The 25,820-nt window shown below is 43.7% G+C and overlaps 2 protein-coding genes across 3 annotated transcripts; both read left to right on the forward strand.

Annotated features, from left to right (window-relative positions):
• The first annotated feature begins 3,543 nt into the window (after positions 1-3,543).
• On the forward strand, positions 3,544-13,452 carry LOC129841559 (E3 ubiquitin-protein ligase TRIM38-like). Its single transcript, XM_055909893.1, has 15 exons — positions 3,544-3,932; positions 4,404-4,987; positions 5,293-5,388; positions 6,011-6,166; positions 6,530-6,607; positions 6,815-6,953; positions 8,780-8,830; positions 8,937-8,987; positions 9,099-9,143; positions 9,254-9,298; positions 9,400-9,450; positions 10,652-10,705; positions 10,818-10,844; positions 11,083-11,258; positions 11,511-13,452. The coding sequence occupies exons 1-15, from the start codon at positions 3,794-3,796 to the stop codon at positions 11,883-11,885; spliced, it is 2,067 nt and encodes a 688-aa protein (XP_055765868.1). The 5' UTR covers positions 3,544-3,793; the 3' UTR covers positions 11,886-13,452.
• A 283-nt stretch (positions 13,453-13,735) lies between these two features.
• Positions 13,736-25,640, forward strand: LOC129841570 (UPF0687 protein C20orf27 homolog). 2 transcript variants are annotated; one of them, XM_055909908.1, is made up of 6 exons: positions 13,738-13,940; positions 17,578-17,665; positions 18,076-18,212; positions 18,528-18,681; positions 23,529-23,654; positions 24,121-25,640. In XM_055909908.1, exons 2-6 carry the CDS (start codon positions 17,647-17,649, stop codon positions 24,192-24,194), a joined length of 510 nt encoding a protein of 169 aa, XP_055765883.1. In that variant the 5' UTR covers positions 13,738-13,940; positions 17,578-17,646; the 3' UTR covers positions 24,195-25,640. The 2 variants fall into 2 exon arrangements, with proteins under 2 accessions (XP_055765884.1, XP_055765883.1); XM_055909909.1 differs by lacking the exon at positions 17,578-17,665 and having other exon boundaries at positions 13,736-13,940.
• Positions 25,641-25,820: the final 180 nt, after the last annotated feature.

A 25,820-nucleotide genomic window follows, 5' to 3' on the forward strand; every position in this document is an offset into this window, starting at 1 on the left:
ATATGGTCAGATGAAACCAAAATAGAACTTCTTGGTAAAAACTCAACTCGTCGTGTTTGGAGGACAAAGAATGCTGAGTTGCATCCAAAGAACACCATACCTACTGTGAAGCATGGGGGTGGAAACATCATGCTTTGGGGCTGTTTTTCTGCAAAGGGACCAGGACGACTGATCCGTGTAAAGGAAAGAAGGAATGGGGCCATGTATCGTGAGATTTTGAGTGAAAACCTCCTTCATCAGAAAGGGCATTGAAGATGAAATGTGGCTGGGTCTTTCAGCATGACAATGATCCCAAACACACCGCCCGGGCAACGAAGGAGTGGCTTCGTAAGAAGCATTTCAAGGTCCTGGAGTGGCCGAGCCAGTCTCCAGATCTCAACCCCATAGAAAATCTTTGGAGGGAGTTGAAAGTCCAGCCCCAAAACATCACTGCTCTAGAGGAGATCTGCATGGAGGAATGGGCCAAAATACAAGCAACAGTGTGTGAAAAGCTGGTGAAGACTTACAGAAAACGTTTGACCTCTGTCATTGCCAACAAAGGGTATATAACAAAGTATTGAGATAATCTTTTGTTATTGACCAAATACTTATTATCCACCATAATTTGCAAATAAATTCATTAAAAATCCTACAATGTGATTTTCTGGATTTTTGTTTCTCATTTTGTCTGTCATAGTTGAAGTGTACCTATGATGGAAATTACAGGCCTCTCTCATCTTTTTAAGTGGGAGAACTTGCACAATTGGTGGCTGACTAAACACTTTTTTTGCCCCACTGTATTATTTCTTACACTGTTACCCCAGGAAATACATACAGCCGGGAGGAACTATTGGATATAAGAGCAACGTCAACCTACCAACATTACGACCAGGAATACGACTTTCCCGAAGAGGATCCTCTGTTTTCTCCACAACCCAGGACAATGGGCCACAGAAGGGGCAGACAGAGTGGTCTTCTGGTCAGGCTCTGTAGACAGGCACATCGCCCACCGCTACCGAGCATACTACTCGCCAATGTCCAGTCTCTTGACAACAAGGTAGACAAAATCCGAGCAAGGGTTGCCTTCCAGAGAGACATCAGAGATTGTAACATTCTCTGTTTCACGGAAACATGGCTCACTCGGGATACGGGATACGTTATCAGAGTCGGTACAGCCACCTGGTTTCTTCATGCAGCACACAAACAGAAACAAATATCTCTCTGGTAAGAAGAAGGGCGGGGTGTATGCCTTATGATTAACGAGTCGTGGTGCGATCATAACAACATACAAGAATTCAAGTCCTTTTGTTCACCTGACCAAGAATTCCTTACATCAAATGCCAACCGCATTATCTACCAAGAGAATTCTCTTCGATTATAATCACCGTTGTGTATATCCCCCCCAAGCAGACACCTCGACGGCCCTGAAAGAACTTCATTGGACTCTATGTAAACTGGAAACCACATATCCTGAGGTTGCATTTATTGTAGCTGGGGATTTTAACACGGCTAATCTGAAAACAAGGCACCCTAAATTTTATCAGCATATTGAATGCGCGACCAGGGCAGGATCATTGTTACTCTAACTTCCGCGACGCAAACAAAGCTCTCCCTTGCCCTCCTTTCGGAAAATCTGACCACGACTCCATTTTGTTGCTCCCAGCCTATAGACAGAAAGTAAAACAGGAAACGCCCGTGCTCAGGTCTGTTCAATGTGTGGGCATAGGCAATTGGAGGATGCATTTTGTGCATATCCTGTAATGATATTCAATTGGCTACATCTGTCTGTACAAATGTTGAGAAATGACGACGTAATTTAAATTTGTATTGCTCTCAGGCACCTTAAACATTTGCGCTTCCCCATGAGCTCTGTGTGTGTGTGTGTGTGTGTGTGTGTGTGTGTGTGTGTGTGTGTGTGTGTGTGTGTGTGTGTGTGTGTGTGTGTGTGTGTGTGTGTGTGCGTGCGTGCATAAGGATATTTTACATGTGGCCACCCTAGTATGGCTACTGACGTCAACCATAAACAAATGAAAGATAATTATAAGTACTAAGACCATGGCATATCCTGGGTGGTCATGACATAGGCTGGGTGGTCATGACATAGGCTGGGTGGTCATGACTTAGGCTGGGTGGTCATGACTTAGGCTGGGTGGTCATGACATAGGCTGGGTGGTCATGACTTAGGCTGGGTGGTCATGACTTAGGCTGGGTGGTCATGACATAGGCTGGGTGGTCATGACTTAGGCTGGGTGGTCATGACATAGGCTGGGTGGTCATGACTTAGGCTGGGTGGTCATGACTTAGGCTGGGTGGTCATGACTTAGGCTGGGTGGTCATGACTTAGGCTGGGTGGTCATGACTTAGGCTGGGTGGTCATGACATAGGCTGGGTGGTCATGACATAGCCTGGGCGGTGGTGACATAAGCTGGGTGGTCATGACATAGCCTGGGTGGTTTTGACATAGCATGTGTGGTAATGACATAGTCTAGGTAGTGATTTGTGAAAGTAACATTGTGTGAGCCCCAAATAGCAGTTTAGGTTACAGAGTGCAAACGAGTAAGTAAGAATTACTAGCAGTCTTATTTGGTGTTTTAAACATATTTCCTAATTATATGTTTAAAGATGTTTCCTGTCAGGCACAGCCTGTGGCCTAACAACAGCCTGAAAGCCTATTGGTCCTTTTTTTCTCCAACCAGACCAGGTTGTTTTTACCATGTTGCAATAGGCTACAGTATCAGCGCTGGTTGAGATCGCCTCTGTGCTGCCGGTCCTACTTCATTCCACCTCCTGTCTGATCTGACAGATGCAGGCCTACTGTGTGTAACTAGGGTAAACATCATTCAGAGTGCACAGACCACATTCTTCTACATTATCTCGCAGGCAGCCATGCTTGACTGAGACAAATGGTCCTCTGTGGAGGACACAGTGTGTGTGTGTGTGTGTGTGTGTGTGTGTGTGTGTGTGTGTGTGTGTGTGTGTGTGTGTGTGTGTGATGTAATACAGTGCTGACAGACATTACCTAAACTAAAGGGACATTTACACACACTCTCAATCCACCTAATACCTGGGAGCTCCTGTTCCCTAGCTGCAGAGATCCAGATACGTATGTAGCCCTACCAGCCAGCCCTAACGTCTCACCAGCTCCATCCCCAGCCAGGCTGCCTCTGGGCTGGGCAGATTCCTCTCAACAAACTTTTTAATGACACCTAACTCTTGTCTTCTGTTGCCCCCTAGCTGCAGAGCTCCAGACCAGTAGCTCTACCAGCCAGCCCTACCATCTCCCCAGCAGAGGTCCAGACCAGTAGCTCTACCAGCCAGCCCTACCATCTCCCCAGCAGAGCTCCAGACCAGTAGCTCTACCAGCCAGCCTTACCGTCTCCCCAGCAGAGCTCCAGACCACTAGCTCTACCAGCCAGCCCTACCGTCTCCCCAGCAGAGGTCCAGACCACTATCTCTACCAGCCAGCCCTACCGTCTCCCCAGCAGAGGTCCAGACCAGTAGCTCTACCAGCCAGCCTTACCGTCTCCCCAGCAGAGCTCCAGACCAATAGCTCTACCAGCCAGCCCTACTGTCTCCCCAGCAGAGGTCCAGACCACTAGCTCTACCAGCCAGCCCTACTGTCTCCCCAGCAGAGGTCCAGACCACTAGCTCTACCAGCCAGCCCTACCGTCTCCCCAGCAGAGGTCCAGACCACTAGCCCTACCAGCCAGCCTTACCGTCTCCCCAGCAGAGGTCCAGACCAGTAGCTCTACCAGCCAGCCCTACCGTCTCCCCAGCAGAGGTCCAGACCACTAGCTCTACCATTTTCCCCAGCATGGCTCTCTCCGGGCCGGGTGGCTTCCTATCTGAGGATCAGTTCATCTGTTCTATCTGCCTGGATGTGTTCACCAACCCAGTCTCCACACCCTGTGGTCACAGCTACTGTCTGGACTGCATCTCCACCTACTGGGATGGTTTGTATTGTGGCTTTGTATATACTGTAGACTACCTGAAATATACATATTTACATAGGCCTATATACTGTAGACTACCTGAAATATACATGTTTACATAGGCCTATATACTGTACACTACCTTAAATATAAGTGTTTACATAGGCCTATATACTGTATATTATCTGAAACATAAATTTACATCGGCCTATATACTGTAGACTACCTGAAATATAAATCTATATAGGCCTATATACTGTAAATTACCTGAAATATAAATGTTTACATAGGCCTATATACTGTACACTACCTGAAATATAAATGTACATTTGTTTGTATGTGTACATGGGCCCAATACATGCAACAAATTACATCCATGCAACCTTATTGGTTGTTTTCTATTAGTAGGCCTATTTCATCACATCCCCATTCAGAGATCAATTGTATTCCGCCTTGTGAATTAATGAAATGAAGTGTAACTTGTTGTTGAAGGAGGAGGAGGGAAGACGTGTGTGTGCCCGCTGTGTAAGGAGAGCTTCAGGAAGAGGCCGGACCTTCACATCAACCGCACCCTGAAGGAGATCACCGAGCAGTTTAAGAAGATGGCGGACGGATTGGACCGGGGGCCCATGGTGATTGAAGGAGGGATTGAGAGTCAAGGTTGGGGTGGCGGTGGAAATGAGGGGGTGTCATACGGGGTTGAGCGTCCTCCGGTCCCTCCAAGACCCCCAGGGATGGGTGTGATGCCTGGGGATTTGTTGTTGGAGATGAAGACCAGGTTCCAACGACCTTCGAAATCCAGAACCCCTCCGCCCGTCCTCCACCCCCACCCGCCCACACCCTTCTCCTCCAACACCACCACCCTCTCGCCCCCCGCCCCTCCTGTTGCCCCACGCAGATACACCCTGAGCGGGCCGGCTGATTCCTCTGGCGACGCGCCTCTCTGTCCCGAACACCAGAGGGGGCTGGAGTTCTTCTGCCGGACGGACCAGACGTGTGGGTGTGCCGTGTGCATGGAGGGAGAGCACCATGGACACCAGGTTATACCAGCCAAGAGAGAGTGGCTCATTAAGAAGGTAGGGAGAGGGACAGCGGTGGAGGAGCACGTGTGTGAACTAATTCTGATGGAGGTGTAGGATACTCCAATTGCAATGCTACTACTGTAGATTTGATTACATTCATGAAGTGAAATGAAAACATACTGTATTAACCAAAGCTATATAGTCAGTTTAATCAACTCTACACAAAAGAGCCTGGGTGTTTGAAACATTTTTCAAATTGTATTAATCACATGCTTCGAGGTAGAGGTAGATATGTACATACTAGGAATAAGGAATAAGTACATTGCAGTATGTTGACTCTGGTCTGTTTCTGTATGCAGTCTCAGTTGGAAATCACAGAGGCGGAGCTGAGGGACATGATCACACAGAGAGAAAAGAAGGTGGAGGACATCAGGACATCACTGGAGGACATACAGGTGGGTGTCTGGAACACACACACACAGACACACACACACACAGTACACACACACAGTACACACAAAGAGACACAGTACACACATACAGAACACACATACAGACACAGTACACACACACAGACACAGAACACACACACACACAGTCACAGTACACACATACAGAACACACATACAGACACAGTACACACACACAGACACAGAACACACACAGACACAGCACACTGTACACACAGAACACACAAACAGACACAGTACACACATACAGAACACACACACACAGACACAGTACACAAACACACAGACACAGTACACAGAACACACACAAAGACACAGTACACACACAGAGAACACAGACACAGTACACAAACACACAGACACAGTACACAGAACACACACAAAGACACAGTACACACACAGAGAACACAGACACAGTACACACACACAGAACACACACACACACATAACACACACGCAGACGTAGTACACACACACACAGAGCGTACTGTGCGTATAATTCTCTCTCTCTCTCTCCCTCCCTCTCTCCCTCCCTCCCTCCCCTCTTTGTCTTTCCTCCCTCTCTCCCTGCCCCTCATCATCCCTCTCTCTCTCCCTCTCTCCCCAGGCGTGTGCGGAGCATGAGACAGCGGGCAGCATGCATGTGTTCTCTGCCCTGGTGAGCTCTGTGGAGAGGAGCCAGGCAGAGCTGTTGGAGGTGATAGAGATGTCACAGCGGGCTGCACAGCACCGAGGACAGACCCTCATCAGAGACCTAGAGCAGGTCTCTTTTTATTCATTCATTTTATTTTACTGAATGGTTTATTTCAGAGAGAGGACAATAATATCATTAGCAGCGAAGGCAGAGTTATTTTATACAATGTACAATCCAAGAACTAGACATCGTCACAATCTTATTAAAACTTAAATCTCACGAAATGTGATGCATTGTACTAGATCTGGCTAAACAGCTCATTTACATCTTCTGTAGGTGATTAATAAATAAATTCATGCTGCTGTCTTTTTTTTGCTACTGATATTGGTGATTGTTGTCTTTGTGACTGTGTTGCTGCAATGGTTGACGAACCAATTTCCCTCTGGGATTATTAATAATAAAGTATTTCTTCTCTTTTCTTTCCTATCATAGGAGATCTCTGAGCTGAGGAAGAGAAGCGCCACCCTCACCCAGCTAGCCCAGTCTGACGACTACGTACTTTTCTTTAAGGTTAGAGACTCTTTCTGTTCATCACATCTTTTTTCTTTATTGATCCTTTTCAACAATTTCTACCTTTTTTTAAACCGTTTTTTCCTTCAGCTATCTTAGTTACAAGGTAAGAGTTACTTTTCCTTTAATTCTCTTCATTTAAAATGATCTTGGTACTTGTTTTTTCTAATTCATTTATTCCTCCATTCTCTTTATTCCTCTTCTCAGACATTCTCCACCCCGCCTCAGACCAGGGATTGGTCGGATGCTGTCGTGACCTCTGACCTAACCTCAGGGGCGGTGCTTCTGACTGTCAATCAAATGGTGGAGCGGTTTCAGGAGGACCTCAAGAGACTGCCGGAGATCTGTGAGTTATGGCTGACCGTTGTAGAACTCCTATACAGTCTATCTATGAGTACTATCAGTTTCCCAGTGGCCAAAATTGGTTGAAATTACATCAAGATTTCACCACTTTTGCTCGCTGGGTTGTTGCACGTGACACACAGAGAATATCACCAATACTGTAGTGTTGAGACGGTCTAACTTTACTTCATGAACACGACTAGACTACAATACTGTAGTGTTGAGACGGTCTAACTTTACTTTATGAGCACTACTAGGCTACAATACTGTTGTGTTGAGACGGTCTAACTTTACTTCATGAGCACTACTAGACTACAATACTGTAGTGTTGAGACGGTCTAACTTTACTTCATGAACACGACTAGACTCCAATAATGTAGTGTTGAGACGGTCTAACTTTACTTCATGAACACGACTAGACTACAATACTGTAGTGTTATGACTGTCTAACTTTACTTCAAGAACACTACTAGGCTACAATACTGTAGTGTTGAGACGGTCTAACTTTACTTCATGAACACTACTAGGGTACAATACTGTGACTGTCTAACTTTACTTTACGAACACGACTAGACTACAATACTGTAGTGTTATGACGGTCTAACTTTACTTTATGAACACACCTAGGCTACAATACTGTAGTGTTGAGACGGTCTAACTTTACTTCATGAGCACTACTAGGCTACAATACTGTAGTGTTATGACGGTCTAACTTTACTTTATGAACACAACTAGGCTACAATACTGTAGTGTTGTGACTGTCTAACTTTACTTCATGAGCACTACTAGGCTACAATACTGTAGTGTTGTGACTGTCTAACTTTACTTTATGAACACTACTACAATACTGTAGTGTTGAGACGGTCAAACTTTATTTTATGAACACGACTAGGCTACAATACTGTAGTGTTGTGACTGGCTAACTTTAATTTAAGAACACTACTACAATACTGTAGTGTTATGACGGTCTATTTTTACTTTATGAACACTACTAGGCTACAATACTGTGACTGTCTAACTTTACTTTACGCACACGACTAGGCTACAATACTGTAGTGTTGTGACGGTCTAATTTTACTTTATGAGAACCACTAGGCTACAATATTGTTGTGTTGAGACGGTCTAACTTTACTTCATGAGCACTACTAGGCTACAATACTGTTGTGTTGAGACGGTCTAATTTTACTTCATGAATACTACTACAATACTGTAGTGTTATGACGGTCTAACTTTACTTTATGAACACTACTAGGCTACAATACAATATGTAGAGGATGATGTAGACCATCGATTCTCAACTGGTGGGTCATGACACAAATTTTGGTCGCACGCGGTTTTGAATGGGTTGTGTGTGTCAGTAAAATAAATAAAAAATGTAATAAAAAAATACTCCAGTCTGAACTTAAACAATTTAAACCAGGTAGAAAGTGTGAATAAATGATAATGAACTTACATTTTTTTTTAAATAATTTAATCTCCGAACAATTAGTCTTCAATCACAGTATTTCAATATAAAGCTATTAGCAGCAATATTTTGGTTGATTTTGTTGTCTCAAACCAGTGAATTTATTAACCATTTTCATCAAGAACATGGGCAAAATGTATTTATTGACAATGAAAGAGGTGGGAATGTTGTTCCCTTGTCATATAATTGCTATATTTAAAATCAATACAGCATTAAAAATAGTTTTTCAGATTATATTTTGCCGATTATTTTTCCCAATGCAAATATTATGTCGTGACTGAGACAACCTGGTTAATTTTGGGTCCCAAGGCAAAACCAGTTGAGAACCTATAGACCCATACATTGCATTGTCTTTTGTTGGCCAGGTCTGCGTCCTCAACCTCAAACAGACCAATCCGTGGGGAGATATATTCCAAGTAAGATTTACACGCTCAAAGTACCATCCCATCTGTATCTTTTAATTTTAATTATGATCTAATATGTGTCTGATATTGATTAATGCATTCTCTCATGTTTGGCCAGGGTTGCGTCCTCAACCTCAACCAGACCAATCTGTGGGAAGATGTAGTCCAAGTATGATATTCATTCATGCCTGTGTCACACTCAAAGTCCCAGCTCCTCCCATTCTGTGTGTCTAATAATCTATACGGTATTGACTTGATGTATTCTCTTATGTTTGGCCAGCTTTGCTTTCTCAACCAAACCATGCTGTAGGAAGAAATAGTCCAAGTAAGTCCAAGATAACATTCATGTCTCTGTCACACTCACAGACCCAACATACTGTATGTCTAATAATTCATACAGTAATTAATTTCCTGTATTCTCTTTTGTTTGGCCAGATTTACCTTCTCAACCAGACCAGTCCCTGGGAAGAAGTAGTCCAAGTAAGAGTTTAATTAATTCACGGCTGCTTCTGTCACACTCATCCCTTCCATTTGTTTCTAATAATAATACAGTATTTGATTACATGATATTGTTTTGCCAGGTTTGCGTTCTCCACCTCCACCAGAACACTCTGTAGGAAGAGATAGTCCAGGTTTGGATTCATTCATGTTTCTGTCACACGCACAGGCCCATTCCATACGTGTCAGTTACCAATGATACATACAGTGTCTAATTACGTGATAATGATCGAGAAGGTGGGGTTTGGAGGATAAATTGGTACAGGTGTTGTTAGGCCCGAGACGAATATATCCTCCAAACACGGCTTCAAGGGCATTGTCATTTTTATACAATCAGTTACAAACATATTCAAATAATGATTGACATATTTTCATTAAAAACATCTTGATTAATTTATTCAAACTATTTCATCCTTCCACAAGATATAGGCCGACACAAATATAGGTTTGCTACCCAAGCCGGCAAGTCGTTCATTCTATTGGTTTGGTTGCCAGAGACGCGACCCAGTCGTTCAGTTCTGTATCTATGAATACGATCCAGTCGTTCGTTATAAATGTTCCTTTGCCATACTGGCTGGAAACTTCTTACCCCTTGCTTAATAGCTAGCCAACTACGGCTAACTTACAGTCACGTCAAACACTGCAGCCAGAATATTAACAGTAGGTGTATTACCATTTGTTTAAGCTGTTTTCTAGTGAAATTTATTTGGATACATCCACAACAATGAGCTAATGAGGGACGATTTCGCCTGGCATAGAACATTTTCTATCTCATCAGAACACTGTTGTTCAGAGGAGCCAACAACACAGCTAACACAATCACTTCAAACTGAAGCTGGAAAGACTGCAAACTAGCTGCACTTTGTCTCGTTTGACCTTTTTTCACTTGACATTTCTTGCTATACTGTAAACCCAATGCCAGCTGATTCATGATTTCAACTGGCTGAGAAACACTCATCCCGACTCCCGACACGTTCAATACTATGGGACAGCTGGAGATTTGAATATTGAAACAATGTTGCAAATGTCGGAGAGACAGTCAGGTTTATACAAATGTCCGCTGTTGAAAACTAAATGTTAGTCTAAAAGAAATGTGAGATAATGTCTAGATGCTTTTTATAGTGGAGATCAAGTGTATATCTTCCCTGCCTGGGCTGATGAGACAGTGGATTGCGCAGTCAGATGGAACAGAGTAAATAGGCATTTTAACGTCATATATTTAGCCGGTGGTAACTTGTAGAATAGACACCGGCTGGAATGCGGTTGTAACCAATCAGCATTCAAGATTAGACCCACCTGTTGTTTAATTACATTTATTCTCTTTTGTTTGGCCAGATTGGCTTTCTCAACCTCAACCAGACCAGTCAGTGGGAAGAAATCCAAAACCAAGTAAGGCTTTGATTCATTTATTAACTCAAAAGTCCCAGTCATGTGATAATATATACAATACTTGATCAGGGGTTAGATGGTTTAACACCTCTCTCTCTCTCTTATGCTCCAGAGGTGAGGAGAGTGCAGGAATATGCAGGTATGTACTTCCTTCCTGTATCATGTTCTCTGTGTTCATGTGTCAAGCACATCATTGCTAGATAGACACAAAACTGCTGATTGAACTCTTGATTGGTGATTGATGACTTTTCCTCCCTCTTTCTCTCTCTGCCTCTGTTCTCTCTTTCTCTCCCCCACTCATTTTCTCCCTCTTTATGTTTCTCTCTCTGCCCCCCCCTCCCCTTCTACCTCACCCTCTCCCCTCTTCTCCCTCTCAGTGGATGTAACCCTGGACCCTCTCACCGCCCACCCCCGCCTGCTCATCTCTGACGACGGCAAGCAGGTGCGCTGCTGGGACCGCTACCAGCCCGTGCCGGACGGCCCCGAGCGCTTTGACCGTGTGGTCTGCGTCCTCGGGCGCCAGGCCTTCTCTTCGGGACGCCATTACTGGGAGGTGAGAACAGAAGCAGGGCTAGCTTCATTCCAACAGCCATCAGGCTGATGAAAGTGGATCATAATGGGGCCTGATAGATGGCGGGACTGTATGCCAGGGATTATGTGAATATATATGTGCTCACTTTCCAGTGTTGTTGTATTGCATGATGTTGTATTGTAGTATATTGTAGTGTATTGATTATAGATTTTGGGTGATTTGTATTCTGAGCTCAATGTAAATGGACAATAAAGGTATCGCTTTGTGTCGTAGGTGGAGGTGGGTGGGAAGACGGACTGGGACCTGGGCGTGGCAAGCCACTCCATCAACAGGAAAGGGAAGATCATAGTAAGCCCCGCCCACGGCTACTGGTTCCTGAGTCTCCGGGATAAGAACGACTACGCGTTCCGAACGGAACCGTCGACAGCGCTGGGCCTCAACCACAAACCCAACCGTATAGGGATCTACGTAGACTGTGATAAGGGACAGGTGTCCTTCTATAACATGGACGCTAAGATGCTCATCTATACATTCACCGACAGCTTCTCGGATGCCATTCATCCCTTCTTCAGCCCTTGCACCAATAAGTCTGGCAGGAACGAGGCGCCGCTCATCATTTGTCCTGTCTCCATGCCTCTGGTGGACTGAGATGGCTTTTCGTTGTTTTGTGCATTCCTAAAGGTAGCTTCCTGTCTGTCCTTGTTCCATGTTCTTCACTGAGCCAATAGGACAGGACTGGATAGGTCAAAGCAATATGGTGGAAGCTATAGCTGATGCGCCCAATATACCCAGATGTCTCATGTCAACATAGGGAAGTGAACAAGGCCAGAAGAGAGGGAACAATTTTCTGGAATGAAATACAGTCTCTTAGAACCATTCATAATGACCTCCTGTGTTCTATGGAGCTGACCAATGGATACTCTGGATACTGAGTCTGGATTGGACTGATCATTTTGACCAATACAACCGACTACAGTCCATCAGTCTGAGAATGAAGGATTTCACCATCTGTCCTTATCACACGATGGATTAATCTGTCTATATTGGGTCATATGTGTCTCACATGGCTCCCTATTCCCATTTAGTCTGCTTCTTTGACCAGAGCCCCATGGGCCCTATGTATTGCATTACTATAGGGAATAGTGTGTTATTTGGGACATAACCAAAGTCATACAAATAAAACGTATTACTTGTATATTACAATCCAGTTTTTGAAGGATGTCCACAATAAACCAAATGTAAACTATGTGGACTGGGAGCCCCCGAGTAAGACCCAGAGACAAACACAAAGACAAAGAATCCTTTATGAGCCAGTCAATTTAGTCATCGTATTCTACACAGAGTGGACAAAACTTTAAGAACACCTGCTCTTTCCATGACACAGACTGACCAGGTGAATCCAGGTGAAAACTATGAGCCCTTACTGATGTTACTTGTTAAATCCACTTCAATCAGTGTAGATGAAGGGGAGGAGACAGGATAAATATGGATTTTTAAGCCTTGTGACAATTGAGACATGGATTGCATATGTGTGCCATGCAGAGGGTGAATGGGAAAGACTAAAGATTTAAGTGGCTTTGAAAGGGGAATGGTAGTAGGTGCCAGGTGCACCGGTATGTGTCAAGAACTGCAACGCTGCTGTGTTTTTCACGCTCAACACTTTCCTGTGTATATCAAGAATGGTCCACCACTCAATGAATGGTCTGCCAACTTGACACACCTGTGGGAAGAATTGTAGTCAACATGGGCCAGCATCCCTGCGGAACACTTTCAACACCTTGTAGAGTCCATGCCCCAACGAATTGAGGCTGTTCTGAGGGCAAAAGGGGGCTGTGCAACTCAATATTAGGAAGGTGTTCTTAATGTTTGGTACACTCAGTGCATGTACTGTATATAACTAACACCATCTAAAAAGAAGTCCCCTTGGTTGTGTTGGCCATCACTAATGCAGAGTTACTGATCTTAAACAGAGAACACAATGATCACTGACTTCTGTCCAGATTGTGTAAATGGACATCAAACATACAACTATATTCACAATTTATGGCATGTGGGGATCGAACGTACCATACTGGATAGCCTGGGGTGAATGAGACGGAATACTCTTTGGAAAACTATATTAGTGACAGAATATATTTGAATCATGTTGTAATAGGAGTTCAATTGGAGGCTAATCTAATAAATCATTGCATGATTTTTTCTAAAATAACCCTGACCTTGAGTTGTCCATCTTGTTGAACTTTCCAGTACAGTATTGTATAGGCTATTATATTATATTATACCCTTTTAGAGCCTATTAAATTAGCATATTCAATAAGGCTACAAATAAAATATTTATCCAATTGATAGCCTACATTTCATTAAATCTGAAAGCAGGTATAGGGTCAATACCACAACTATCTAATAGGCAGAATAATTACAGTGTAAACGTGATGTTTACATGAGGGGTGTTGAAAAACTTCCCCTCCTCGCGATGCCTGCATCCGCCAAAGACTGCAGCTGTAGGTCACCGAGAAAGCGATGCGCCATGCATGGCTGTTGTAGACTGCGTCGGTCGGGAGGAGGAGAGCTGGAGAGGAGACTGAGTAGAGCCTCGGAAATAAGAGATCAGACTAACACAGCAAGCAGCATGCCGTTTGGGATGGTAACGCTTTCCACTGTCAGATACCATCATCACTAAGCACTGAACACATCTCCAAAGAGGTAAGTGCTTCGATAGGTTTTTTAATTACGTTGCACATTTTCCTAAACGCTTTCTTGCACCTGGGGGGAATCCAGTTCGGAGGTTCATATCGTATTGACATCAAACTGGGCGTAGGCTAGGCTATCTGCCCATCTGTCTGTCTGTCTGTCTGTCTCTCTCAGGTTGAATATATTCGATTTGATTTATGTCACAATGACAATATAAAGAATATGTTGTTGTTGTCCAAATCTATTCGTTGCCGTTTTGCCCATCCGTTGAAACGACAGCAAATGCAACTCTGTGCCTATGGACCAGTTTTGATGCGCACTCCATCCAATGGGCATGCAGTGTGTGTGATCGTCAATATGGAAATTGTAACATTAGAATTAAAACACTGGTGGGCTATGTGATTGAAAGGAACAGCATTGAATTGGCTATATATTCAATAAACAACCCAAGCAGCCGAAGGAACACTTCCTATTCGCAAGTATTTTGTAATTTGTCTAAAACCGGTAAAAAAATGTCCCGGACGGCGCACGTATCGATGTCCCTCTCTGTTGATGCGGTGGTGGCCGCTCGGGGCTGGGTCGTTCCCAACAGTGCCCCATTTGCATGTAGAACAGTGACAGTGTCAAATAAGGTAGAAGCCTACCAACCGCGATGCCTTTGCACAATGCGTCCAGGTCCCATTGATAACTGCAGTGGTGTAAAGTAACAAAGTAAAATATACTTTGAAGTAGACTACTACTTAATAATTTTTTTGGGGGGGTGGGGATATCTGTACTTTACTTGAAGCCTACAACAGTGCATTCTGAACGTTTTCAGACCCCTTGACTTTTTCCACATTTTGTTAGGTTACAGCCTTATTTTTTTATTTTATTTTAACTCATCAATCTACACATACTACTCCACAATGACAAAGAAAAACAGGTTTGCAAAAAAATGAAATATCACATTTACATAAGTATTAAGACCCTTTACTCAGTACTTTGTTGAAGTACCTTTGGCATTGATTACAGCCTTGAGTCTTCTTGGGTATGAGGCTACAAGCTTGGCACACCTGTATTTGGGGAGTTTCTCCCATTCTTCTCTGCTGATCCTCTCAAGTTCTGTTAGGTTGGATGGGGAGTGTCGCTGCACAGCTATTTTCAGGTCTCCAGAGATGTTCGATTGGGTTCAAATCCGGGCTCTGGCTGGGCCTCTCAAGGACATTCAGAGACTTGTCCCGAAGCCACTTCAAGAATGATGGATGCAACTGTTTTTTTGGGGACCATGAATGCTGCAGAATTGTTTTGGTACCTTTCCCCAGATCTGTGCCTTAACACAATCCTGTCTCCGAGCTCTACAGACAATTAATTCGACCTCATGGCTTGGTTTTTGCTCTGACGTGCACTGTCAACTGTGGGACCTTAAATAGACAGGTGTGTGCCTTTCCAAATCATGTCCAATCAATTTATTTTATCACCGGTGGACTCCAATTAAGTTGTAGAAACATCTCATCATCAATGAAAACAGGATGCACCTGAGCTCAATTTTGAGTCTCATAGCAAAGTGTCTGAATACTTATGTAAATGAGGTATTCATGCTCTTTATTTTTAATAGATTTGCAAACATTTCTAAAAACCTGCTTTCGCTTTGTCATTATCGGGTATTGTGTGTAGATTGATAAAAAATATATTTAAAAAAAAATAGAATAATCCTGTAACGTAACAAAATGTGGAAAAAGTGAAGGGGTCTGAATACTTTCCGAATGGACTGTACTTTTTACTAGGCCTTATTTTCCCTGACACCAACAGTAGGCTAGGCTACTCGATAACATTCCAATGCTTAGCAGGACAGGGAAGAATGGTCCAATTCATACACTTATCAAGAGAACATCCCTGGTCATCCATACTGCCTCTGATCTGGCGAACTCACTTAACACAGATGCTTTGTTTGTAAATGGTGTCTGAGTGTTTGTAAATGGTCTGGTGGTCAGTGTTGGAGTGTGCCCCTGGCTATCCATAAAAAAAAGGAAATTGTGCCGTCTGGTTTGCTTAATATAAGGAATTTGGGAGGATTTATAGCTTCTACATTTGATACTTAAAGCTACAATATGTAACTTTTTGGGTGACCCCAACCAAATGCACATAGAAATGTGAGTGATAGATATGTCATTCTCATTGAAACAAGTCTAAGAAGTGGTGTATCTATTCTATGTGTTCCATTTCTATGCTTCCCATTCTTAAGTTTTGTTTTTGAGTCTTTTACTTTCCGTTTTGTACACAAGCTTCAAACAGCTTAAAATAAAATATTTTTGGTTATGGAAAATATATTTCACAGCAGTTTTCATGGTACAATGATTCTCTACTTGCTTGTTTTGCCACATAAACTGGAATTAGGCAACCTATTACAATTTTAGCAACCAGGAAATTATGGAGTTATTTCTGCATGGTGCATCTTTAAGTGTATTTAAAACCAGATCGTTTTAGATTTTTACTCAAGTAGTATACTGCTTTCACTTCCACTTCAGTCATTTTCTATTAGGGTCTTTACTTTAACTCAAGGATGACAATTGGGTACTTTTTCCACCACTGGATAACTGTCGATGGTACATTAAGTCCGTTATAAATAGAGGGGATTGAGTTTGAATGAGGAATGGAATGAGCTTCTCTCTGTTCTGTGTTCTATTTTCTCCCCATTCTAGTTTATGTTACATAACACTCAAGGCTATTCCCCCTCCAGTGTTTCCGTATTAGAGAGGATTGTGTGAATTAGGCTAGGTACCCAACTCCCCATGGTAAAACTGTAAGATATTACTCTTTCTAGTTTCTTCCTCTAATCCCGCCGGTAAGCTTTGGGGGCTGAGATAAGCTTCTTTATTGAGCAGGTCAGTGAGTCGTTTAGCCGCGCCTTTGTCTGCAACACTGGACTGGACTCACAGCTGGGCGCTTCTAATGATATTGATAAAGCCGCAGTAGGATTAAATTAAAGGTCAAAGGTTATTGTTGACGTGCCGAACAGATGGCAACCTATTCCCCTATGGGACCTTGTTAAAAGAAATGCACTAGGGTACCATTTGGAACTCAGTCTAGGGCTCTATCCAGCAGATTGACAAGCTACAGTACCAGAGTACTTTTGGGTAGAAGTTGCTACCTGGCACAGAGCTAAAGAAAATAAACCACTATACCATTATGACTTTGCCAGTGACACTTTAGTTTATTCGACTTTTACGTTAAGAATATCATAGAATTATTGCCAAACACCATGCGACAAGTAACCTCAGATGTGTGAGTGCTTTTCCTATTTTGATTCACAGGTCTAGGATCAGCCATCGCTTATACCCAAATCGTGACCGTAATTAGAGGGGAAAGTGTTTAACTGACCTTAGATTAGTGTCTAGGCCTAGGGGCTACTTTGTCCTACTTCTAGTTCGAAGAGGTGGTTGAGTCTGAGGGAGTTTTTTTGGCAGAAAATGACAGAAGCCAGAAGAAACTGTTGTTGAGGAGCTGTCACCTTTACAAAGAATTTGTGACTTGGTCTCTCTTTCTCTCCCTCTTTCACCTCACTCTTCCCCTCTTTCATTCCTCATCTCAATCCCCCTTTTTCTCTCTCCATCTCTCTTGTTCTCCCTCTCTCTCTATCTCCTTACATTGTTCCTTGTCATGTTCTCTGAAGGAGGGTAATGATGACATCACAAATTCAGACTGATACAGTGTGATCCATCATTCCTGGCCTGACATTGACATGGCAACAGGCAGGAAGGGTGAGTCCTTGACTTCTATGTGTGTGTGTTTGTGTGTCTGTTTCTGTCTGTCTGTCTGTCCGTCTGCCCCTCTGTCTGTGTGAATGCAACTGATATCGCCCGAACTTTAATTAATGAATCTGCCAGCGATTGTCTCTAAGTGCATGGATTTTCAATTCCCTTCCCTCTGTTTGTAAAGCCCTAATGCCATGTCAGACCTAAGTTATACTGATGGACCAAAACACTAACTCTCTCCCTCTCTCTCTCGTACTCTGTCTCACTCTCTCTCTCATAAAAGCGAAATGAAAACTTGCAGTCGTATACAGCTGCTTAGCCATGCATGAATTATATGTGTGTGCGTGTGTACAGTACGTGCCTGTGTGTGTACTTCTGTCCCTGACCGAGTCACGCTCTTACTGCCTCTTCCCCAGGGTCGACCTCGAAGGGAGGAAGCGTGCGTTTCCCTGACGACGAGGATGCCATGGGCTCCCCTGTTCACCGTGAGGACAAAGCCAACGATTCGTCCATCCCTGCTCTCCCAGAGCCTGATGGGAACTTCCTGGTTAAGGTGGGCGGGGTTTGGAATACTAATGCTCAAATTGCTTGTGTCAAGTTCAGCAGGCAAACATTGTTGAACATTGCAGATTGAAATGTTATGAATAGAGCAGACATGATTCCTTATTCTACAGGTCATAGAGCCATGTTTGTTCTTTATAACATATTTCTATAACGTTATGCCCTGCTGAATGCACCCCTGATGGGTACCTTCATAAGAACTACTTAACGCATTTCATAAGAAGTGTGTGAGTATTTAATAAGTGTTTATGTAATTTGTACTGTGTTTCTCCTCTCTCTCTCTCACTCTCACTCTCTCTCTGTCCAGGTAGGGTTCCTGAGGAGTCTGCATCGTTATGAGATCGTCTTCACCCTCCCAGAGGTGCCTGTGCTGGGGAAAGATGTGTGCTCCCTCCCTTCCTCCTCATCACCGACGCCCAGACCCCTTCTCAAAGTCAACCGTGTCACACCTACACCAGAGGGTACGTTGGAGACCAGGGCCATCAGGGCATGCCAAAGAAAACGTTAAATCGTTTTGCAATGGAAAATGAAAATGAGTGTTAGTTATTGGAGTCCAGGTAGTCATTACCAGAGGAATATAACCACCACCAGACAGTCATTACCAGAGGAATATAACCACCACCAGACAGTTATTACCAGAGGAATATAACCACCACCAGACAGTCATTACCAGAGGAATATAACCACCACCAGACAGTTATTACCAGAGGAATATAACCACCACCAGACAGTCATTACCAGAGGAATATAACCACCACCAGACAGTCATTACCAGAGGAATATAACCACCACCAGACAGTCATTACCAGAGGAATATAATCACCACCAGACAGTTATTACCAGAGGAATATAACCACCACCAGACAGTCATTACCAGAGGAATATAACTACCACCAGACAGTTATTACCAGAGGAATATAACCACCACCAGACAGTTATTACCAGAGGAATATAACCACCACCAGACAGTTATTACCAGAGGAATATAACTACCACCAGACAGTTATTACCAGAGGAATATAACCACCACCAGACAGTCATTACCAGAGGAATATAACCACCACCAGACAGTCATTACCAGAGGAATATAACCACCACCAGACAGTTATTACTAGAGGAATATAACCACCACTAGACAGTCATTACCAGAGGAATATAACCACCACCAGACAGTCATTACCAGAGGAATATAACCACCACCAGACAGTCATTACCAGAGGAATATAACCACCACCAGACAGTTATTACCAGAGGAATATAACCACCACCAGACAGTCATTACCAGAGGAATATAACCACCACCAGACAGTCATTACCAGAGGAATATAACCACCACCAGACAGTCATTACCAGAGGAATTTAACCACCACCAGACAGTCATTACCAGAGGAATATAACCACCACCAGACAGTTATTACCAGAGGAATATAACCACCACCAGACAGTCATTACCAGAGGAATATAACCACCACCAGACAGTCATTACCAGAGGAATATAACCACCACCAGACAGTCATTACCAGAGGAATATAACCACCACCAGACAGTTATTACCAGAGGAATATAACCACCACCAGACAGTCATTACCAGAGGAATATAACCACCACCAGACAGTCATTACCAGAGGAATATAACCACCACCAGACAGTTATTACCAGAGGAATATAACCACCACCAGGCAGTCATTACCAGAGGAATATAACCACCACCAGACAGTTATTACCAGAGGAATATAACCACCACCAGACAGTCATTACCAGAGGAATATAATCACCACCAGACAGTCAATACCAGAGGAATATAACCACCGCCAGACAGTTATTACCAGAGGAATATAACCACCACCAGACAGTCATTACCAGAGGAATATAACCACCACCAGACAGTTATTACCAGAGGAATATAACCACCACCAGACAGTCATTACCAGAGGAATATAACCACCACCAGACAGTTATTACCAGAGGAATATAACCACCACCAGACAGTTCTTACCAGAGGAATATAACCACCACCAGACAGTCATTACCAGAGGAATATAACCACTATCAGACAGTCATTACCAGAGGAATATAACCACCACCAGACAGTCATTACCAGAGGAATATAACCACTATCAGACAGTCATTACCAGAGGAATATAACCACCACCAGACAGTTATTACCAGAGGAATATAACCACCACCAGACAGTTATTACCAGAGGAATATAACCACCACCAGACAGTCATTACCAGAGGAATATAACCACCACCAGACAGTCATTACCAGAGGAATATAACCACCACCAGACAGTCATTACCAGAGGAATATAACCACCACCAGACAGTCATTACCAGAGGAATATAACCACCACCAGACAGTCATTACCAGAGGAATATAACCACCACCAGACAGTCATTACCAGAGGAATATAACCACCACCAGACAGTCATTACCAGAGGAATATAACCACCACCAGACAGTCATTACCAGAGGAATATAACCACCACCAGACAGTTATTACCAGAGGAATATAACCACCACCAGACAGTCATTACCAGAGGAATATAACCACCACCAGACAGTCATTACCAGAGGAATATAACCACCACCAGACAGTCATTACCAGAGGAATATAACCACCACCAGACAGACATTACCAGAGGAATATAACCACCACCAGACAGTTATTACCAGAGGAATATAACCACCACCAGACAGTCATTACCAGAGGAATATAACCACCACCAGACAGTTATTACCAGAGGAATATAACCACCACCAGACAGTCATTACCAGAGGAATATAACCACCACCAGACAGTTATTACCAGAGGAATATAACCACCACCAGACAGTTCTTACCAGAGGAATATAACCACCACCAGACAGTCATTACCAGAGGAATATAACCACTATCAGACAGTCATTACCAGAGGAATATAACCACCACCAGACAGTCATTACCAGAGGAATATAACCACCACCAGACAGTTATTACCAGAGGAATATAACCACCACCAGACAGTTATTACCAGAGGAATATAACCACCACCAGACAGTCATTACCAGAGGAATATAACCACCACCAGACAGTCATTACCAGAGGAATATAACCACCACCAGACAGTTATTACCAGAGGAATATAACCACCACCAGACAGTCATTACCAGAGGAATATAACCACCACCAGACAGTCATTACCAGAGGAATATAACGACCACTGATAGTCATTACCAGAGGAATATAACCACCACCAGACAGTCATTACCAGAGGAATATAACCACCACCAGACAGTTATTACCAGAGGAATATAACCACCACCAGACAGTCATTACCAGAGGAATATAACCACCACCAGACAGTTATTACCAGAGGAATATAACCACCACCAGACAGTTATTACCAGAGGAATATAACCACCACCAGACAGTCATTACCAGAGGAATATAACCACCACTGATAGTCATTACCAGAGGAATATAACCACCACCAGACAGTCATTACCAGAGGAATATAACCACCACCAGACAGTTATTACCAGAGGAATATAACCACCACCAGACAGTTATTACCAGAGGAATATAACCACCACTGACAGTCATTACCAGAGGAATATAACCACCACCAGACAGTCATTACCAGAGGAATATAACCACCACTGACAGTCATTACCAGAGGAATATAACCACCACCAGACAGTCATTACCAGAGGAATATAACCACCACCAGACAGTCATTACCAGAGGAATATAACCACCACCAGACAGTTATTACCAGAGGAATATAACCACCACCAGACAGTTATTACCAGAGGAATATAACCACCACCAGACAGTCATTACCAGAGGAATATAACCACCACCAGACAGTTATTACCAGAGGAATATAACCACCACCAGACAGTTATTACCAGAGGAATATAACTACCACCAGACAGTTATTATCAGAGGAATATAACCACCACCAGACAGTCATTACCAGAGGAATATAACCACCACCAGACAGTCATTACCAGAGGAATATAACCACCACCAGACAGTCATTACCAGAGGAATATAACCACCACCAGACAGTCATTACCAGAGGAATATAACCACCACCAGACAGTTATTACCAGATGGAAACAAAGACCAAAGAGATCAATACATCAGCTCCCATTTCAGCCCTGAATCGATTCAGAGAGAGGAGACCAGAAGAAGAGATGCTTTTGCATTGCCCCCCCCCCCCCCTCTCTTTTACACAGCTGCTACTCTCTGTTGTTATCATCTATGCATAGTCACTTTAATAACTCTACCTACATGTACATATTACCTCAATTACCTTGACTAACCGGTGCCCCCGCACATTGACTCTGTACCGGTACCCCCCTGTATATATTCTCGCTATTTTACTGCTGCTCTTTAATTACTTGTTACTTTTATTTATTTTTCTTATTCCAACTGCATTGTTGGTTATGGGCTCATAAGTAAGCATTTCACTGTAAGGCACATGTGACCAATACAATTTGATTTGTTTCCCTGGCTTCGTCCCAAATGTCTCCTTGTCACCCCATTCCCTATACAGTGCACTGCTTTTGACCAGCCCCCAAAAGTCGGGCCCATAGACCTCTGGTCAAAGGTAGTACACAATGTAGGGAATAGAGTACCATTTGAGTTTTAGGGGGAAAGAATATGAGCTTCCCTCTGGGCTTTCAGAGTGGCTTCCTGTAAGAAAACCCTGGGTTGTGTCCCGGATAGCAGCCTATTCTATTAACTGGAAACATTGAATGTTCCCTATAGGCCCTGGTCAAATTAGTGTACTATATAGGGAATATGGTGGCATTTCAGACACAGATTTGATGGTATTTGGGGAAGCTATGGCCAATTACATTGAAGTAAATACTCAATAGACTACTGTCTTTGTCTTACGTTACTTCTGTCTTTCTGACGCCTTTTTGTCTCTGTCTTCATGTCACTCTTTCCCCGCACATTCCTGTCCTTTTATTATTGACTGTCTCCATCTTTCTCTCCTTCTTTCTGTATTTCTTTCTTTCTCTCCCTTTCTTTTTTACCTCTCTGTCTGTCTCCCTCCCTCTCTCCATCCATTCCCTATTTCCCTCCTGCTATCCATCCATTCCCTGTCTCTCTCCATCTCTCAGTCCATTCCCTGTCTCCCTCCCTCTCTTCATCCATTCCCTGTCTCTCTCCCTCTCTCCGTCCATTCCCTGTCTCTCTCCCTCTCTCTGTCCATTCCCTGTCTCTCTCTCTCCCTCTCTCCAACCATTCCTTGTTTCTCTTGGTCCATCTGCCATCTCCTGCTATCCCCCTCCCTCCCTCCCTCTAGGTGGGGTGAAGGTGACGTGTGAGTACACCACCCACCAGGAGGGGGTGCTGCAGGAGGAGCTGACCCTGGTCAGCCGGGGGAAGAAGGACCAACGTCTGCGGGTCAGGCTACAGGCCCGGGTCATGGGTGAGTTACTCCTGTGTGCCTGGTCATTTATGGACACAGTCATACACACAGAAACACACACAGTGACACACATACTGATCATCTGGGCAGTAACCCTGTGTTAATAGGGGAAATATCTGCAGTTAGTTACCACTTCCTTATGGTATTTACAGCAAGGCATACTGCTGAGTTAAATGCTATTATGCAACAGATGTACTATGTATGGCCTGTCAGTGTTAAAGGGTGGACAGCACTCTCTGGTGGACTAAGAGGTCTCTGCAACTTCCTCTACATCACACACTCAATATGATCCTTTACTCAGCAAAATAACAGTGACTCTTCCGCTCTCTTTCTCAATCTCCCTCCCTCCCTCTTTCTCTCTCTCGCCCTATCTCTTACCCACCAACCCAATCTACCCCACCCTCTCCCTCCTTCCCTCTCTCTTTTCCCTCTCTCTCCCTCCATCCCCTTCTCCCTCTCTCTGTAGATCGTCACCATGGTACTCCTATGCTGCTGGAGGGGGTGCGGTGTCTGGGGGCGGAGAAAGAAAAAAGGAAATGAGCCGTCCATCCCTTTATATCTTACTCCTCCTGTAGAGACCAGCCATCATCCGTTCCTTTATGTCTTACTCCTCCTGTAGAGACCAGCCATCGTCCGTCCCTTTATATCTTACTCCTCCTGTAGAGACCAGCCATCATCCGTTCCTTTATATCTTACTCCTCCTGTAGAGACCAGCCATCATCCGTTCCTTTATATCTTACCCCTCCTGTAGAGACCAGCCATTGTCCGTCCCTTTATATCTTACTCCTCCTGTAGAGACTAGCCATCGTCCGTCCCTTTATATCTTACTCCTCCTGTAGAGACCAGCCATCGTCCGTCCCTTTATATCTTACTCCTCCTGTAGAGACCAGCCATCGTCCGTCCCTTTATATCTTACTCCTCCTGTAGAGACCAGCCATCGTCCGTCCCTTTATATCTACCCCTCCTGTAGAGACCAGCCATCGTCCGTCCATGTATCTCTTCCCACCCCCTCCTGTAGAGACCAGCTGTCGTAGTGGAACAAAACCAGCACTTACCTGCACTTAGCCACAAACATGCATGCACCCGTAGTGGCACACACACACACACCCGAGGAGGCTGATGGGAGGTGCTATAGGGACGGCTTATTGTAAAGACTTGGAATGGAACATCTGGAACGGTATCAAACATATAGAAACCACGTTAGACTCCATTCCATGAATTCCATTCCAGCCATTACAATGAGCCCATCCTCCTATAGCTCCTCCCACCAGCCTCCTCTGACACACAAACACACACACTGTTCTTTTGTGATTAGCCCTGTAATGAAGACCAAGGTGTCCATGATCACTTATAGTTCCCCAAATCTAAAATGACACATTGCTCAGTGAGGGAGCCAATGTGTTTCCAACCTCCACTGTAGGTCCATTATATAACCAGGGACTGCAGCTCTTTGCTTCTCTTCCCTTCTGTCGTTCTGCAACAAGAGCCAAGCGTTAACCAGCCTTAAACGATCAGAAATATGATTTAACATTTGAATTATGCACGTCAATATAACCTGTCATTGTATTATGATTTACACTGAGTGGACAAAACAGTAAGAACACCTTCCTAATACTGAGTTGCATCCCCCATTTACCCTCTGAATGTCACACATACACAATCCATGTCTCAATTCTCTCAAGGCTTAAAAATCCTTTAGCCTGTCTACTCCCTTTCATGTACACCGATTTGAAGTGGATTTAACAGGTGACATCAATAAGTGATCATAGAGTTCACTTGGATTCACTTGGTCAGTCTGTCATGGAAAGAGCAGGTGTTCCTAATGTTTTGTCCACTCGTTGTACAGGATGTGTTCTGTGTGAGTGCCACCTTTACCAACTATGTAAGAGTATGCCTTTTAATCTGTGTCCTGCAAAACTGTCTCTGTATTGTACTAGATTCTCCTTATATCTCTGTCAGTAAATAAAATATCATGTCAACTGTAAACCTGTAGATGTACACTTTTGTTTTCCATTGTCCTACAGTTCATTGTGTCCTACAGGATCCATATTATTTTCTTTGACTCGTGATAAGGTATTATATACACATTGTGGTTGTTGAAGACTAGCGGTGGTGTTCAAGTATAGACGACAGCCACAAAGATAATGTAATGGAGATGGCATCGGA

Source organism: Salvelinus fontinalis, chromosome 42 (assembly GCF_029448725.1).
Source record: "Salvelinus fontinalis isolate EN_2023a chromosome 42, ASM2944872v1, whole genome shotgun sequence".
NCBI lineage: Eukaryota > Metazoa > Chordata > Actinopteri > Salmoniformes > Salmonidae > Salvelinus > Salvelinus fontinalis.

Coding starts and splice junctions, on each gene's coding strand:
- LOC129841559 (XM_055909893.1), top strand. CDS start 3,794: ATGGCTCTCTCCGGGCCGGGTGGCTTCCTATCTGAGGATCAGTTCATC. Junction 8,831..8,936: donor CGTGGGGAGATATATTCCAA/GTAAGATTTACA, acceptor ATGTTTGGCCAG/GGTTGCGTCCTCAACCTCAA. Junction 9,299..9,399: donor CCTGGGAAGAAGTAGTCCAA/GTAAGAGTTTAA, acceptor TTGTTTTGCCAG/GTTTGCGTTCTCCACCTCCA.
- LOC129841570 (XM_055909908.1), top strand. Junction 18,682..23,528: donor TGTCACACCTACACCAGAGG/GTACGTTGGAGA, acceptor CCCTCCCTCTAG/GTGGGGTGAAGGTGACGTGT. Junction 23,655..24,120: donor GCTACAGGCCCGGGTCATGG/GTGAGTTACTCC, acceptor CTCTCTCTGTAG/ATCGTCACCATGGTACTCCT.